Raw genomic sequence first — 15,817 nt, forward strand, 5'->3', positions numbered from 1 at the left:
ACGGATGTTTTTTACTGCTGCAACAGTAACACCTGTGTTACTGTGACTTCACTGAAATATAATGTGCTGGAATTAAGCAGTCACCATAGCTGTCTATCAGAGCAGAACCTCGGGGCTGCAGCCGGACCAGGCAGACTGAACGGCCGCGCGTTGCGTATCGCCGGGCCGGTGCGTGTGAGGGGCCAAGCTACGAACAACTGCTACGCCGGAGCCGGTAGTTATGAAGGAGGAATTAAAGGTTCTCTCCAAAAAAAACGTGCTTTGTCTGGCAGGAACCAGGTGCCAGTGCTGTGTTTGGTACTGAACTGGGAATGGGGCAGGGCAGGGATTTGCTGGTCAGCGGGGAACGGCAACATGTGGTGTCTCTCTGGATGGCTCAGTTTTGGGATGAAGGGAACAAAACCAGGACGTTCCAGCATCCTTGACACTGGGGTGTGCCGAACAAAAACGAGTCTGGGATCTTAAAATGGAACGGGATCAGCTGCATCGCTTCGGGTTTGGGGGTGCGGGCTTACAGCCAAACTCCTCCTCCTCCTCCTCCTCAGCGGCTCTGGTGTCCACCTTAGCGGGGGTGAGGTGGGGGGCGGGGGGGTGTGTATCGGGGGGGGGTCTCCCCTCCGGGTCCACAGCCGGATGGCCGGTTTTGAGGCGATGGGCCGGCTGGGATGCTCCCGCGCGGGGGGGCTGGGGGGCAGCTTCGGAGGCACCGGCTGTACCCCCCCGCTCGCCCGAGCGCAGGGAGGGGGGTGAGGAGGAGGAGGAGGAGGGGGGGTGTTGGTCCAGCGGGGCCAGACCCCGGGAGGCGCCTTCCGCAGGTGCTCCCGAGCCGCCGCAGCCGCGCATCCCCGCGCCCGGCTCCGCTTCCCGGCCGCTGCGGATCTGCTCCGGGGGCTGCCCCGCATCTCCCCTTCCCGGGGTCCCCCCGGCCCCCGCGCCACCTGTAAACCCCCCCCCGCCCATCCCCAGTCTGCGGCCGGCTCCAGCTCCGTCGCCGGCCCGGGCTCGGCAGCGCGGCCCCATCCTGCGCAGCGGCGGGCGGGGCGGGCCGAGGGGGCGGGAGGCGGAGAGGCCCCGGCCACCATTTAAAGCGGCAGCGGCGCGGCGCGGCTCCCCAGTGCCCTGCTGCCGCGGAGCGCGGCGGAGGCAGCGCGGGCGGGAGCGGCAGAGCTCCCCCCCACCCCACCCCCTTCCCCCCCCCCCACCCCGTCCATCCCGCCCCGGGCCGCATGAAGCCGCGGGGCATCGCGGGGCATCGCCCGGGTACCGGTGGCACCGGCAGCACCATGGTCCGGCTGTTGCGGCTCCTGGCTCTGCTGAAGTTGCCCTGCTGCTTGCTGGAGTTCCTGCTGCCGGGGGCGGCCCGCGGCCAGGAGATGTACGCGCCCCATTCCATCCGGCTGGAAGGGGACATCACCCTGGGCGGCCTCTTCCCCGTCCACGCCAAGGGCCCCCCGGGCGTGCCCTGCGGGGACATCAAGAAGGAGAACGGCATCCACAGGCTGGAGGCGATGCTCTACGCCCTGGACCAGATCAACAGCGACCCGGACCTGCTGCCCAATGTCACGCTGGGCGCTCGCATCCTGGACACCTGCTCCCGCGACACCTACGCGCTGGAGCAGTCCCTCACCTTCGTCCAGGCGCTCATCCAGAAGGACACCTCCGACGTGAGGTGCACCAACGGCGAGCCGCCCGTCTTCGTCAAGCCGGAGAAAGTAGTTGGAGTGATCGGGGCGTCGGGAAGTTCCGTCTCCATCATGGTGGCCAACATCCTCCGGCTTTTCCAGGTAGGGCAGCGCGGGGCCGGGCAGGGGCTTGGGGGTGCCCCGTCCCCATCCCCGCCGCCCTCAGTCTCGGCGTCCTCCCCCGCCTGCCTTCTCCGCGATGCAGGGCGCTTTCGGGATTTATCGCCCCGTTTGCGGGAAGGCAAGCCGTGAAGGGAAAGGAGGAGGAAAAAAAAAGGGGGGGGAATAAAAAGGCGGCGATTGAGATGGGCTTGCGTTAAAGATGGCTCGGGACGGGCTTCGCGCATGAGATTTCGGCGCGGTGCGTGGGCAGGGGGTCGGGGGGGTCTTTCCCCGGGCATCACTCCGCGGAGATGGGGCTGCGCTGGCCACCCAGCCCCCTGCGTGGGGGATTAAAAAATCGCGTGTGCGTGAGCCCTGCCCTCTCCTGTCCCCCTTCCCGTATCCCCCTGCCCTCCTCCGGCGCCCCGAGCACGAGGCTGAGCCGGGGTCTGCCCCCCCCCCCCCCACCCCGGGGGTAGGGGGGGGTCCCCCGGGGCCCGGCAGCGATCGCGGCTGCGGTGACAACGACAGAGCCGCCACCAGATGCACGGGGAGCAGCCGGGCTTCTCGCTTCCTATCCTACGCCTTCGCATGCGGAAGGTGGTGGTGGTGGGGTTTATTTTTATTTTTGTGCAGCGGGCGGAGAGATTCCCCCGCTTTTCCCAGCTGGAAACTTGTGAGGTTTTCACAGCAAATCCGCTCTCTGCTGTCATTACTCCTTGTTCCCATCTGGCCGTCGATGCCCAGTACGGCCAAATCGGGCGATGCGCCTTCTCCCATCACCTCCCTTCGCACAGCCCAGCCGGACTCGGTCCCGTCTGTTTCCCTGCAAAAAAAAGCATTAAGGATCTGGGTTTGTTTTTATTAAGGATCTGGGTTTGTTTTTCTCACTCGCTTCCCCCTCTCGGCGAATTAAAATGCGACTTGTGCTGCTGCTGGGTCCAGCGATGCGCTGAATCGCTAACAATCCGTGCGGCTTCAACGTGTGGGTCTTCGCATCGAAACGAGCGAGCAGCCCCGCTTGCGTGTGCCAGCGAGCTGGGCATCGCCGGGTGCGCTCTGCTCCTTTCTGTTGGAGACTCCTCACGTTGCGACCACCCCTTCCCGGGCTGCAAAGCAGATGATCTCATGTTCTGCTTGAGCTGGAGCCCAGGGGCTTGGTGGGATACGAGCGGTGCTGAAGTTCCGCTGGTGTACAGGGTTGGTGGATGCGCGTCCGCTGTCGGCTCCCACCGGGCAGGGGGTTGAAATCGGCCCGCTGCTCCGTGCTGGGTCTCACTCCTGAGCAAATCCCGGGCGCTCTGTGCCGAGCTCTGGTTCAGAGGGGAATCCTGGGCGCTGGGAGCCTTTTGTACGGTGCCACAATACCTGCAAAGATCTTTGGTGGTACGTTACGTAATGGGGCTCGCAGAAAATAAGACATTTGGGCAGTTTGTGCATGTAGGGATGTTTTTACAAATCCAAACATTGTAATGTATTGTGACTAAGCGTCTGTTCAAAATTGCTTTTAACCAAATCACCCAGAGAGCAGGAACTGGTACATACTGTGAGAGATTTCACTGAATATGTATTGTACAGCTCCATCCTGCCTCCTTTGAGCACATTTTTCATGCAATAAAACTGTTGTTCCCTGTTGCCCTCTGCTCCCTCAAAGCACAGTTCAGAACACGGCCCAGCCAGAGGGAAATAAGAGAGAAGGAACTATTTTGAGGGAGAGGAGGAGAACTGGACCTATTAAGCGACTACGCACTGTTGCGTGGAGGCGGGTGAGAAGCTGTAAGTTGTCGGGAAGAAAAAAAACCCAGCCAACTACCCCACTGCAAAACCCCGTTAACCTAAACACTTTCTCAATTGCGTGAGCTGTTGCAGCCGGCTCGTGGCTCGCCGTAGGTTTTACTGACGGTGGTGGTGGTGACTGGTTCTCGAATGCTTATTTTTGTGCCCAAACTGGCTTTTCCCGAGCATCTTGTGGCTGAAACTCTTTCCATCTGTGGAGGCCTCTGCAAAGAAGTCTTACTCACTAGTGTTTGCATTTCTCTGACAGCATCTTGGAAGAGAAGTATTTGTACCCTACTTTACTGCAGGGAGAAAAAAAAAATATATATAATATCCATACAGAGCAGGGTGGGGTTTCCTCAGCCAGCTACTGATGCTTAAGGGGCTTTCTCTCCAGGATGGGTGGTGTTTAGGCTATTCATCTTCCTCTCTGCATATGAAGATACAATCCCTCTCCGTGCAGCTCGCCTGTCTGCTCGCAGTCTGGCGCAGAGGTTTGGGAGCATCGTCAGCTCACCCCAACAGGTGGGGAGAACGGTACGGAGGCTCTCCGGTTGGAATTCCGCCGTGGAACTGCTGTTTGAAGGTTCATGGAAGCTTTCCTTTGGTAAAAAAATGATGCGAAGGGTCTACATCTATGATTCCACATGTGACGATTTATCTTCCAAAATTACAGCTACTGAAAGGCACAGCTGCCCTGCACAAGCGCAGGGCGTAGAGGAAGGGGGAGGCTTTACACCTCAGTTCGGCGCCTGTCGTTGCTGTGAACTTTGTGTGGGACCTTCCATGAGTGGCTTTAGCCGAAGCATTCAAGAGCATCCCAGCCGCGGGCCAAAGCGTTCAAGAGCATCCCCATCCTCAGCAGCAAGTTTGACCCCACGCCTGACACGTACCGAGGCACAGTCGGATGGTTGACTGGCTTTTGAAGACAACGCAGACGAGCTCTCTCCAGTTTGGCAATGGTACCTTGGAAGGGATGGACCTGGGGATGCCTCTGGTGGATTTTTTTTTTTGTTCTTTTTTTTTTTTTCCATCTCTTTGTTATTTACCTTCAGAAGTGAGGAGGCCAATGCCCTGGCAGGAGTTAATGTGGGACCAGGTCCCTCCATGGACAGGACCTCCCGTTCTCCCAGGGCTGTGCCCCATCCCTGCCCGGGGCCGGGAGGGATTGCTGAGCCATGGATTTTGGGAGCCGGGCTGTGAGGGGTAGGTGTGTCGCCCAGTGCCGTGGGCCCAGGTCTTTGCTGCCGGGCCTGGGATGGATGCCACGGAAAGGATGATACCGTGTGCGGTGGACCGTGGAGACAGAAATGCATGAATATTCAAATATGTCAAATACAGTCACTTTTCCAAAATACAATTCTATTAGAGCATGCCAGTAAGTAGTGTGCCGGCTGTAAATTAAATATCTGGTCCAAAATAAAACAGAAACAATTTGGAAAGCTGTTTCCAAGTGCATCAGGGAGTTCAAGGCAATGTGTTTTGAGGCTGCTAGTTTTGCACTGTAAGAAATATTGTTACTTCACAGTGTCATAGCTTTCCTTACAAATTTAACTCCACAAAATTCAGTAACTATGCTGAAAAGAAATTGCCAACTGTTTCATCTGTTCCATCTTTTCTGGGAGCAGAACCATACAATGTGGGGAATATCAGCACGCCGATTTCTTTTTTTATACTGGAAAACTAATTTTTGGACTCCCTTAGAACTACAGACTTCTCATTACAGGCTTTAATAATGAACTAATTACTGCTTCAGGTTTCTGTCCTCAGTGGATGTGATTTTAAATAGTCAATCAACAATCGCACTTTCTTCTCTGAATAACTTTTTGCTTTTATCAGCCAGGGCTGTGCCCACAGGGGTGGGTTCCCAAGCCCCTTCTGGGAACTTCTTGGAAGCCAGCGTGGGATAAAGGAGCAGGAGGAGACTGGGGGTGTAAATTGACATTTCCCTTCCGTCCCTTGGGGGCTTTGCGCTCTGTTTCCTTCTGGGGGTGCCTTCGTACTAGATGAGGAAGGTGCAGGTTGCAATCCTGCCTTCTGCTCTGGCCACAGCGAAGCTGGTAGAAATGTGATTGTTGGGAGAGGAACACAGCTTAAAAGCACAGCTCTGAGTTGGATGCTTCTTTTATTTCCTTGGAGAAGGCTGTGTGTTTTCCAAGGCTATCTTCTTTGCCGAAGCGGTGGGAGCCGCCGGTGTCAGCAGGCTGCGACTGGCAGAGCGGCGGTGGGCATCGGTGGAGGTGGTGGTGCTGTCTCGGCTTCCGTGAGTTGCGTTTGGCTCTCGGCAGCCATCGTGCCTGTTCCCGCTGGGTTTCCAGCACGGTCACGGGGAAGAAGGCTGAGGGCTGTACGAGAGTCGCTTTATGGAACGTGTGATCCCGTGATTTCAGGAGATTTTTCAGAAGTGTTTGTTTTGTAATTAATTTCATCCTGCTCATTTTATCAGTTTCTGTCGACCCTTTGCAGCAAAAGCATTTGCAAACTGATCGGGTTTAAGTTTCCCACAAGAACGTGGGATACAGGCCCAAAGGTCTCCGTTTGTAGAGGTCCTGGGTGCAAAGCCAGAGGCTCCTTTTGAACCCCTTCCCGCTGAGCTTGACTTTGTGAGGTGGCAGTAAGCGCCCAGTTCTCCCGGTTTAACTGACTGCATTGTACCTGCCATGGGGAGACTCGGGTTGCTGCTGGTATTTGAGAACTAGCACACTTGAGCAATATTTTTGTCTAGATGCTAATATATTTTGGACTCCTTATCAGTTTATTGCGTTTTCCTCTTCTAACTTTTAGTAAGACAGTTCTAGTTTTAGGAAGTGGAGTCATGGTTCCTTTATAAAAGATATTTCAGGAGAACTGTACATTTTTGGGTTAGATTCCTGTACAGAATGTAACAAAAAGCTGGAAATAGGAAACAGTAAACTTCAATTCTTTGCCTCTTTTTGAAAAAATGGCTTTTCTGTTTCTCCGCAAGCCTTCATTTTCATCAGGCTCTAAATATTTGTCCCTGTTGTTATTGATGCACCTAACACATGTCAGCAAGCAGTTGTTGAAATGCTGGGCTGCGTTTAACAGATGTGGAATCTTATTTCACTTGTATAAATCAAAAGGAAGGGAAAATCCTTGCTTCAGGAGTTCAAGTGTTTCCATGTGGAGTTACTGATGGGAGGCTGGAGGTGCCATGAATGTATTTTTCAGGAACATCGTGTTTTAGAGGTAAAATTCATTTTCATGGCAAGGAAAAACTCAATATTGGCAATAATCTCAGCTCTTAGTCTGATGTTGAGTGTCTCTATGTAGATGGTGGGTGGAAGGGTCTGCAAAGGGTCGTTGGGCGAAGAGCGGCTCTGCCGGGAGAGAGATGCTCGCCCGTGGAGAGAGATGGAGAGGGATGATGGTGCTTGTGTGAGCAGAGGGTTAGCAGATAAACGGGGCTGGCGTGGCGGGCAGCACCGGGCATGCTGGAACGTGACAACCTGTGCGGTGGGAGCATAGGTTCAGCAAGTCCGCTTGTGCAATTCCCAGTTTGCTCTTTGAAATGAAATAAGGTGACCTCTTTGGAATGACAAATGGAGGGATCATTTCAAGGCATTAATTTTTGTGAAAGAAAATATTGATCTGGTTTTGAATCTCATAGCACTAATAGTGTAAAACTACATGTACTATATTCTGTATTTTATTCCGTTAAATGAATTTTGCTTGGAGGCGTTAAAACCGTCCGGCACAATACTCGGCATCGTAATATCAGATGTTGTTATTTCTATTTATAGTGTATTCAGATTAATCTCAATGAGTGACAATGCTGACTGTCCCAGACAGAGGACTGTGATGAATTTTATCATAATATTGGAAGATGCGAAGCATGTAATTAAGGCTGTTTGGAGAGCATGGAATCCAATATAGTCAGGTCATTAGTGTGGCGGAGTGGGTATCCAGGCAGAAAGAAATCTGAAGAAAAAACCAAGTATTACAATCATAGGATAGTTTGGGTTGGAAGGGACCATTAAAGGCCATCCAGTCCAACCCCTCTGCAAGGAGCAGGGACATCTCCAACCGGATCAGGTTGCTCACAGCCCCCTCCAATGTGGCCTTGAACATTTCCAGGGCTAGGGTATCCACCACCTCTCTGGGTTTTATTTCTTTATTTCCTCCTTACTGATGATTCACCAGGGCCTGTAAAGCCCTTCTGCTGAAGGCAGTAGAGGTATCTGAATCATCACCAATTTAGTTGAGAATAAAGCATGGTTCTGTCATGAACCACTACAGTATGGTATGCCTGCCTTGCCCCAGGCCACCAATCACTTGTGCACAGTCCCCACAGATTTTACCTTGCTGGAGTAACTGTCATACCTGCAGAGCTAGCATAGCTCTTCCATGCAATTGTAACACATCAGGAAGAGAGACATCAAATGATGGCAATTGGTATGCAGGAATGGTCTGAAAGCTCTTTAATTCCCCCGTGTCTCCTCGTCCCAGGGCCACTGTGCCACCCCTGCACAGACAGCACAGAGAAGGTTGCCATCACTCATTTTGGGCGGCTCCACGTGACGGAGCAGGTACTGAGGTGGGGTGGCCGGGCTCCCATCTGCTGTGTTTTGTGACCAAGCCCTTCACTGGCTCCGTGCCCATGCGGACCCAGTGGCAGGGTGCGGGATGGAGCACCCCGCACATGCCTACGACTGTTAAAACTTGACAACCGCTGCTACGTTTCCAATAAGACTCCAGTGGTATTGCCCAACTTCCCTCTAATTTAGTCCGTATTGTGGTAAGTGATGCTTTTGCTGTGTCCCTTGGGATGTTGGGGAGAGGCATTAAAGTGCTGTATGAATGTGAGCGTGTTGCAAAGTGTATATCCTCTTATTCCTTGGTGGATGGGGTAATGCAGGCCAGCGCCTCACTTCCAGGTCCTTTTAGATGAACTTGGCAAGCATGCCAAAAGCCCCGTGAGGTGCTCCTAAGTAGAGATGGCCTTTCTCCTTGCGTTGAGATCACGTGAAGCGCTCAGGCTGCCTCAGCCTCTGATGTCAATGGAAGGGAAGGCAGACTTGGGAGGCCTTCCCTTCGGAATGCCGCGCGCTGCCTGGTGTGGCACGGGTAAAATTTTTTTCACATGCAGGGCACATCAAATAGCTCTGTTTTTGTTAAGAGGATAGCCTGACCTGTGGGGGTGGTGGGGACGGGTAGGAGCTGTCTTCAGTCGCAAGATTTCATTCTGATGATGGTTCTGCTTAATGTCTATGAATATGTTTATGTATGTAGGTGTTATATATATATAAAAATATGTACTTGCATATATATAAAAACATTGGTTTTTTAGATATTTATGCTGTAAACGTAAGTGACCTGCTTTTTAACATCTTGCTCGGGGGTAAGGCTGGGAAGGGGACAGCAGGCCTGAGCTCCAGGCCGTGGTGGGTGAGGGCGGGATGGAGCATGCCTCCGCTCCTGTTGACTGCCCCCGCTGTCGGTGTGCCAACAGACGTCTCACCTGCTTGTCTGGCTTCTCGATCCTGTCTGTCTTGCATTATTATGGTGTTAGGACTCAGAAGAATCAATGATGTATGATTAATAGAGAAAAGATGTGTTTCAGTAATACGGAGCCACCTCAAAAGCGTGCAGCAAAACAGTCAATGGGTTGTGTTCAGGCTTGGCTGTTCCTGCCCAGGGAGGGAGTGAAGGGAGGATGGGCAGAAGCCATGATGGAAAACAGGGGGAAGAGTGTGGAACGGTCAGTGTGCGGCTGGTGCAGGGTGAGAGGGTGTGGAAGCAGGATGCTAGGCAGGACCAGCTCTCCCTCTCCTTCCACCAGCAAGAGTGTCATGTCTCCTCCCAGCAGCAGCTGGGCGGGTCTTCCGGGCCCTGGCGTGGGCAAAGAGGATGGACAATGGGGCTGTGGTGGCTTTTCGCTCTGTGGCAGGCTACTGGCCAGGTGCCTGCCACCTTGGTCTCGGGCTGGAGGCTGCTCTGATGGCTGAAAGGGAGGGTCAAGGTTGGGGTGGAGGAGCTGAGCATGGTCACCGTGCCACGTGTTGCCCTGGTCAGGGCAGCTGGAAGCATCTGAGGTTGAGTCCAGTATCGGCACAGCCTGGATGGGTGGCACAGGAGTCCCTGGGAGGACGCAGCCCCATCAGTGTGTCACACGGCAGGTACCTGGCATGGGCCGCTCGCCTTAGCCCAAGGGCAATGTCTTGCTGGAGCTGCTTTACTCCTTGCAGTTCAAAAGCCAGATAATCTGGACCTGACTTTGGTCCGGTCCCCGTGCTCCACCGCGTGCTGTAGATATGCCCTTAGGTCTTGCTCTTACAGTTTTACAACTGTTTTTGGCTTTTCACTTGCAGGTATAACAACTGCTGACAAAGCCAAAACCTTCAGCCGCAGTTGTCCCGAAAAAAGACTCTGATCTAGGTTCTCCTCAGGTGGTTTGATACAATCCCGTATCTCCACGTCCTTTGTCAGAGATCTCACATTTCTGGGGCTGACAGGAGGATGTAGCGAAGAGCCCAGTGCTGCTCGGGGTGCTGACAGGGTTCAGCGATATGAGCCCCGTGGAATGTGCAAGCATCGCCGCCACAGCCGTAATGGAAGCTGAAGGGTGAGCCCAGCTTCGCGCTGCCTTTAAACCCCTCCTGTCACTGGCAAGGTGACAAAGTTGACCGTGGTGTGGTTGTACGGGCTTTCTGGGGTTAGCTGGAAAGGTCATGCTTTTTGCTCATAAACCAAAGTTTGGTTGTAGAAATGATGGTGTGAACGTGAGTATAGACCCCTGCATGGGATTTTTATAGCAGCCATTTATTACTGTTCTACGCAAAGACCCCCATCCTAACTTCTCTTAGAAGAGTGCCTGTACATAAATAGGACTGTAAATCCAAAGATTGTAGAGGACGCAAACAAAAAAAATTATCTTAGCAGAATTTTCCTGCGTTTTCTTTGGATGCTCTGGCACTGGCTGATGTCAGGGGGAAGGCAGCAGGTTGGATGGACATCCAGCAGATTCGCTTGGGGCATCCCTTGATCCCGATACAGTCTCCTCAACACCCTCGTCGGGTGCTCCCCTCCTGTTTTCTGGGGGCTGAGGTTATCGGTGTGGCTCCTGCTGCCGCCTCCAGCGCTGGTTCTCCGTACTTGTGAGGAGCCACTGGTCTGAGATGGGACCCACAGAGCCAGGCTGCTCTTAGCTGGTGCTTGGGTAACTTATTTTACAAACTTTTCTGCAGAATGTTCTACAACCTCCATGAAAGGCTATTTTTTTCCTCGTAATAGTCAGCTCTTATCCTCTTTGCTGGAAATTTTTCTGGGTTTGTTTTGACTGTGTTTTCACAGCAGGCTACGAGGCTTAAGTGCAACATGGGATGCAATAGATATTGTCCTAAAGCAAGACTTCTGCTCTCCCGTCTGTGCTGGAAGTTGGGTACAAAAGTAGTGATTTTGAATGCTTTAGTGGGAGAGATTTATCTGCAAAATTAACGTACACTCAACTGGGACTTGTGAAACTCCATCTCTCTGATCCAGGCTCGAGATGTTAGCCTAAATTTCTAATGGTCTGGATGGGTACTGGTGGTTATTTTAAATTCTGCTTTGTCCCAGTGATGCATTTCCAGTCCAGACTACCTGTGTTAAAAAACAACCAAACAAAAACCCCACGAGAAGTTTGCTTCCGCAGTAGCCTTTCTTTTGAAGAGCTGAACATTTGCCAAATCAAGAAAATAATAAAATCCCAGTTCTCTCTGCTCAATTTCTTTGATGGAGGGAGCAGAGGGCTCAGTCTCTCAGGAGACCTTTGTGCCTGCATCGTCTCAGATGGAAATGCTCAGGTTTGGTGCCTTGCAAGTTTGTTTTCTCTGCTGCCATTTTAGAATTTGTGTAGAGTAAAGCATTCTGCAAGCTCATATGCAGAAGATTTTCTAATAAATTTATTATTTCATAAATATTTTAATAACAGTAATTATGCATTCATCAGAATGGAGATTTGTTTCAATGTCATTAAATTCAGCCTCATAATTATATGCATGGTATTTTTGCACACAGTACAAACCGAGCGCAATTGCTTTGTAAATGTGTTACAGCACTTGGCAACACAGGAGGAATTTACATCTTGGCAGAAAGGTCTCCAGCTATTGGCATGTTCAATATACCAAGAGCGGGACAGCGAGAAATTTTCCTCTATGAGAATGGAGGATCTGGGCCTTCGGAAGTGCAGCAGGCTTCTGTTTCCAGCAGCAACAACAAACGAGCTCCTTAATACAGAATCCCAGATAAAATGCAAATTGTGAGATGCAGAGGTGCCAGTTGCTTGTGCGGAAACCGCCCTGGCTTCAGGGTGGGTGTGCCTGGGGCCTTGCGTGCCATGCCACGGCAGCACCCACTGCTTGCTGGGCTATCAAAATGCTGCTAAGGTTGACACAAATTTACTTCTGAAATGAATTTATAAACTATTTTTGCAGTAAACCTCTACTATTTTTGAACAGAAATTTATTTTTAGACATCTTGAGGTAAATACAGGCAAGTTACTGAAAGTTCTGTTGTTGCCAAAGAAAGCTTGACTAGACTGACTACAGGTTTGATGGCATATTCCCTTTTCACTGTGAACACGGCCCTTTACCCTGGGAGAGCCGTGTGTTCGCTGCTTGCTAAGTACCTCTGCTTGATAAACACAGCTTGGTAAGCTTAGTCAACATTTCTGATTTTGGTCATGGTAGCAGAGACCACTGATGTTTAATCCCAGTAACACAAGCCCCCGTGTAACGTACTCACTGTGAACACCGAGGGTGGGTATAAGCACGTACTCTCTAATTTAAAAGTGAAACGAAGGTCATGCTGTTCTCCTGGATGAGCTCCACTGGCCATAGTTGTTTGGTAGATCTTCAGTGCTCATCTTGAGTTGTGACAGCGTATGCCACGTGTCTCAGTACTGCATTTATATGTTCAAAAAGTAAATCAATCAAAGGTGACTTGATTGAATCCTACATATCAGCCTGTATCTTGTGTATCTCAAGGACAGCATGGAGTTTAGTATTCAGTGTGTGACATTCTCCATTGATTCCCGAGTCCCCAGCCTTCAATTTTCTTTGACACTCAGGTCCGTACCACCTCTGCTGTGCTGTAACACGTATCCTGGCTGTGTCCAATGCTTGCTGCTGCTTTCCCCATAAAACTTCAAAGTTCAGACCTTGCGACTCCGCTGATGCTACCAGAGTAACCTGTGTTGCCTCCTCACCTTCAAAACCTTCCTGTTGTGTATAAAGTGGAGTTGATAAAGGCCTCTCTTGAATATTGTTACTGTCACCTTCCGTATTGTGTCTTTCCTGCTTGCTGGTTCTCTCACATTTTCTATCCCTGCCCGTAGGGATAACCCTTCCCTGCCGACCTGCCCCCATGAGGATGCGCTGGGACCATGGCTTCCCAGAGGAGCACCCGCCTGTTCCTGGTTAGCACGGGCTGATGGCATAGCTGGGTTTATTCAGTTTTTAAAAGTGATTCTGTATGGTCGGGGCCAAGTTCATCGCTGATGGATGTGAGTGGAGTTCTGATAGCTTGCACCAGCTGAGGCTGTGTTTTTCTTTTCTATTTATTTATTCCCTCTGGAAACAGATACGTTCCCCAGCTCTGTGATCTTTCGGGCATCAGGTATGCTGAGATCTTAGTGCATGGTCATTTCTCATCTTCATCTCATAATGAAGAGGTGAATGTGAGACAACGACGTACGGGTTAACCGAACGGATGGCTGAAAGCTAATAAAGTGTCCCGTTGTCTTGAATTTAATGACAGCTCACAACAGCTTAGACAGCATCACCACCAGGTTTAATTGCGCAAGTGCCTTGCCACTACAGAGACATGACTAAGTGCCCTGAGTTGTTTCCCGTGCTGATCCCATCAAGATGGAGATCTAATAGGTAGGATCAAGGCCAAATCCTATTTAATAAAAAAAAAATGGCAGGAGTAAATCAAAAGTTAAAGGGAAGCTGTCAACTCAAATTTGGCTGGAAGTTGTTATTCTTACAGAAATGTAATCCAGCCCTAAGAGAGATGTTTTAGTGATTTTTTTTTAAAGAAGGTAATTTTGCGGTAGTACTTGAATGCACAGACATGATATTGGTAATAAAAAAAATAATTAAATGACTTTTTTGTGGTTTGGTAGTTTTTCTGTCTGACATCAGTACAGAAAATCTCAGAGTATTAGCGACGTAAAGGAAATTATCTTTTTAAGGTGCGTATACCATTATTAGAGGGAAGGATTTTCAAAATTAGGAACGCCTATTTTGGTGTCTTGATTCTCCAGCAAGTCTATGGCAACTGGGAGCTCCATGCCTGCTCCAGTGCTTGAAAACATTTCCTGTAGTACGGTGTTGGTGTCCTAGGGACAGTGATTTGTGTACTGCACAGGATTCTGTAAGCTGGTGAAAAAAATTTAGTTTTCCATCCACCTGCAGCCACCATGATGGCATCAGCCCTTAGGGAGTTACAGCTGGTTTTCACTCTTTAGCTAAACTGGATATGTGGAAATAGAGAAATGACGTGGATTCTTCAAGCTGTATGGAGGACGTCCAGGACAGCTGCAGAAGTCTACAACATGTTGAGATCTGGAACATATCGCAGTGGGAGACCAGGAGGATGTTGTGCAGGGCTACGGATCAGAGAGCTGAGGTGCATTGAAAGGTAGCTTTCCATCTTTAGGAAATTTCTTTTTGTGATATTCTAAACTGTGAAGGGCATTGAATCCATGAAGAAATGAAAGAAATCACAAGTATAGTTTTTCCCACCTGTGATAAATGTATTTTGCTAGCGAATCAAATTGTTATTAAAAAAAGCCGCCAAGCTCCGTGCTTATTTTCTCAGGAAGAATCTTCTTACATTTCAGAAGAAAATAAATACCTCTAAGCACAGAAGCACTGAAGAATGAGGCTGATAACTCTTCTCTAAAACATCCTGCTTGAGACAAGCAAAACTTACCTGGGATAGTTGTCACAGGGAATCATAGAATCATAGAACGGTTTGGGTTGGAAGAGACCTTGAAGATCACCCCATTCCACCCCCCTGCCCTGGGCAGGGCCCCCTTCCACCAGCCCAGGTCGCTCTCAGCCCCGTCCAGCCTGGCCTTGGGCACTGCCAGGGATGGGGCACCCACAGCTCCTCCGGGCAACCTGGGTCAGGACCTCATCACCTTCATGGAACAGAATTTCTTCCTTATATCTAAAGGGCATTTCAGGCTAAATGACAGCCTGTCACTGCACAGAACAAGATACTCTTATAAGCTACAAGAATTTTAAAAATAGAAACCAGGGAGAAAATGGACCTGAAGGTACATAGCACTCAGGCAGATGGGAATTGGTCCTAATGGGCCTTGAGCTGCACGAGGGATGGAGGGCTGTTAGCTGCACATGGGAGTAAAGTTACTGCTCTCATTTGTCTCTCCTTATCCAATTTATTTTTATTCCTAAATTGGCCAAAGAGCTCCCTCAGACTTGAACTTTTCCTTGTTTGGCTGCGAGGGGCTGCTGGCGGCTGGGCCGAGCGTGATGGGGGAATCAACACCAAAAATGCGGCTGCTCTGTAGGACTTGCTTTACTTTTAAAAACGTGCATCGTATGAAATCTGTTGGGCCTAGATTAGAGAATATCTGATTTCAAAAAGTTATACATGACCTGGCTCCCGAGTCTAGCAGATGAGTACTTGGTGTAAGCCTAGGAAAGACGGAAATGTGATTTTTATCTACTCCTGCACACTCCTCGCTCTCAGTCCGTGAGCTTTCCAAGCGAGACCCAAGGGACCCTGCTCGTACCCAGGGACTGGCCAAGTCACTCCCCATCGCCTGGGAATCCCCAGCAGGCATCCGTCTATTCCTTGTGTTTGGGTGTGGAGGAGCTCTCCGGAGGCTCTCAAACTTGGCAAGTCTATTGTCAGAAGAGTGAAAAAAAAGAAGAAAAAATTTTTTGATCCTCAGGTCATTTTTTCCCCATACCTCACCTCTCTCCCAGTGCTCACATAAATTAAGCAAAACGTGGTACAACTGGAATCTGTTTTCCTTAACAGTTGGCTAAGTACAGTATGTAGTAGTAAAACTGAATCCATTGGCAGATACAAAACCTACAAAACCCAGAAAGGACTTCACTTTTTTTTTTTTTTTTTTTAAAAAGCCTACCGCTCATCTTAGTTTCAGGCACCACAGATAGAAGAAAAATATTTGGAAGACATTGTTTGGGTTTTTTTGACCCATAAAATCTGACCTATTCTAGAAATCAGAGTGTAACTCAGCAGAATTTGTGTGTAGT

General features: G+C 50.4%; 1 protein-coding gene across 2 annotated transcripts in view; it reads left to right on the forward strand.

Moving 5' to 3' along the window:
- Positions 1 to 1,226: 1,226 nt before the first annotated feature.
- The window catches only part of GRM7 (glutamate metabotropic receptor 7), a 273,711-nt gene continuing 259,120 nt past the window's right edge, over positions 1,227 to 15,817 (forward strand). Inside the window, exon 1 of one of the 2 annotated variants that reach the window (XM_086755674.1) lies at positions 1,227 to 1,784. In XM_086755674.1, coding sequence (XP_086611800.1) covers positions 1,227 to 1,784 — 558 coding nt within the window. The remainder of the gene's footprint in view (positions 1,785 to 15,817) is intronic. The other variant, XM_086755675.1, reaches the window with a different exon arrangement.

This window comes from Chlamydotis macqueenii, chromosome 10 (assembly GCF_036417535.1).
Source record: "Chlamydotis macqueenii isolate bChlMac1 chromosome 10, bChlMac1.mat, whole genome shotgun sequence".
Classification (NCBI taxonomy): domain Eukaryota; kingdom Metazoa; phylum Chordata; class Aves; order Otidiformes; family Otididae; genus Chlamydotis; species Chlamydotis macqueenii.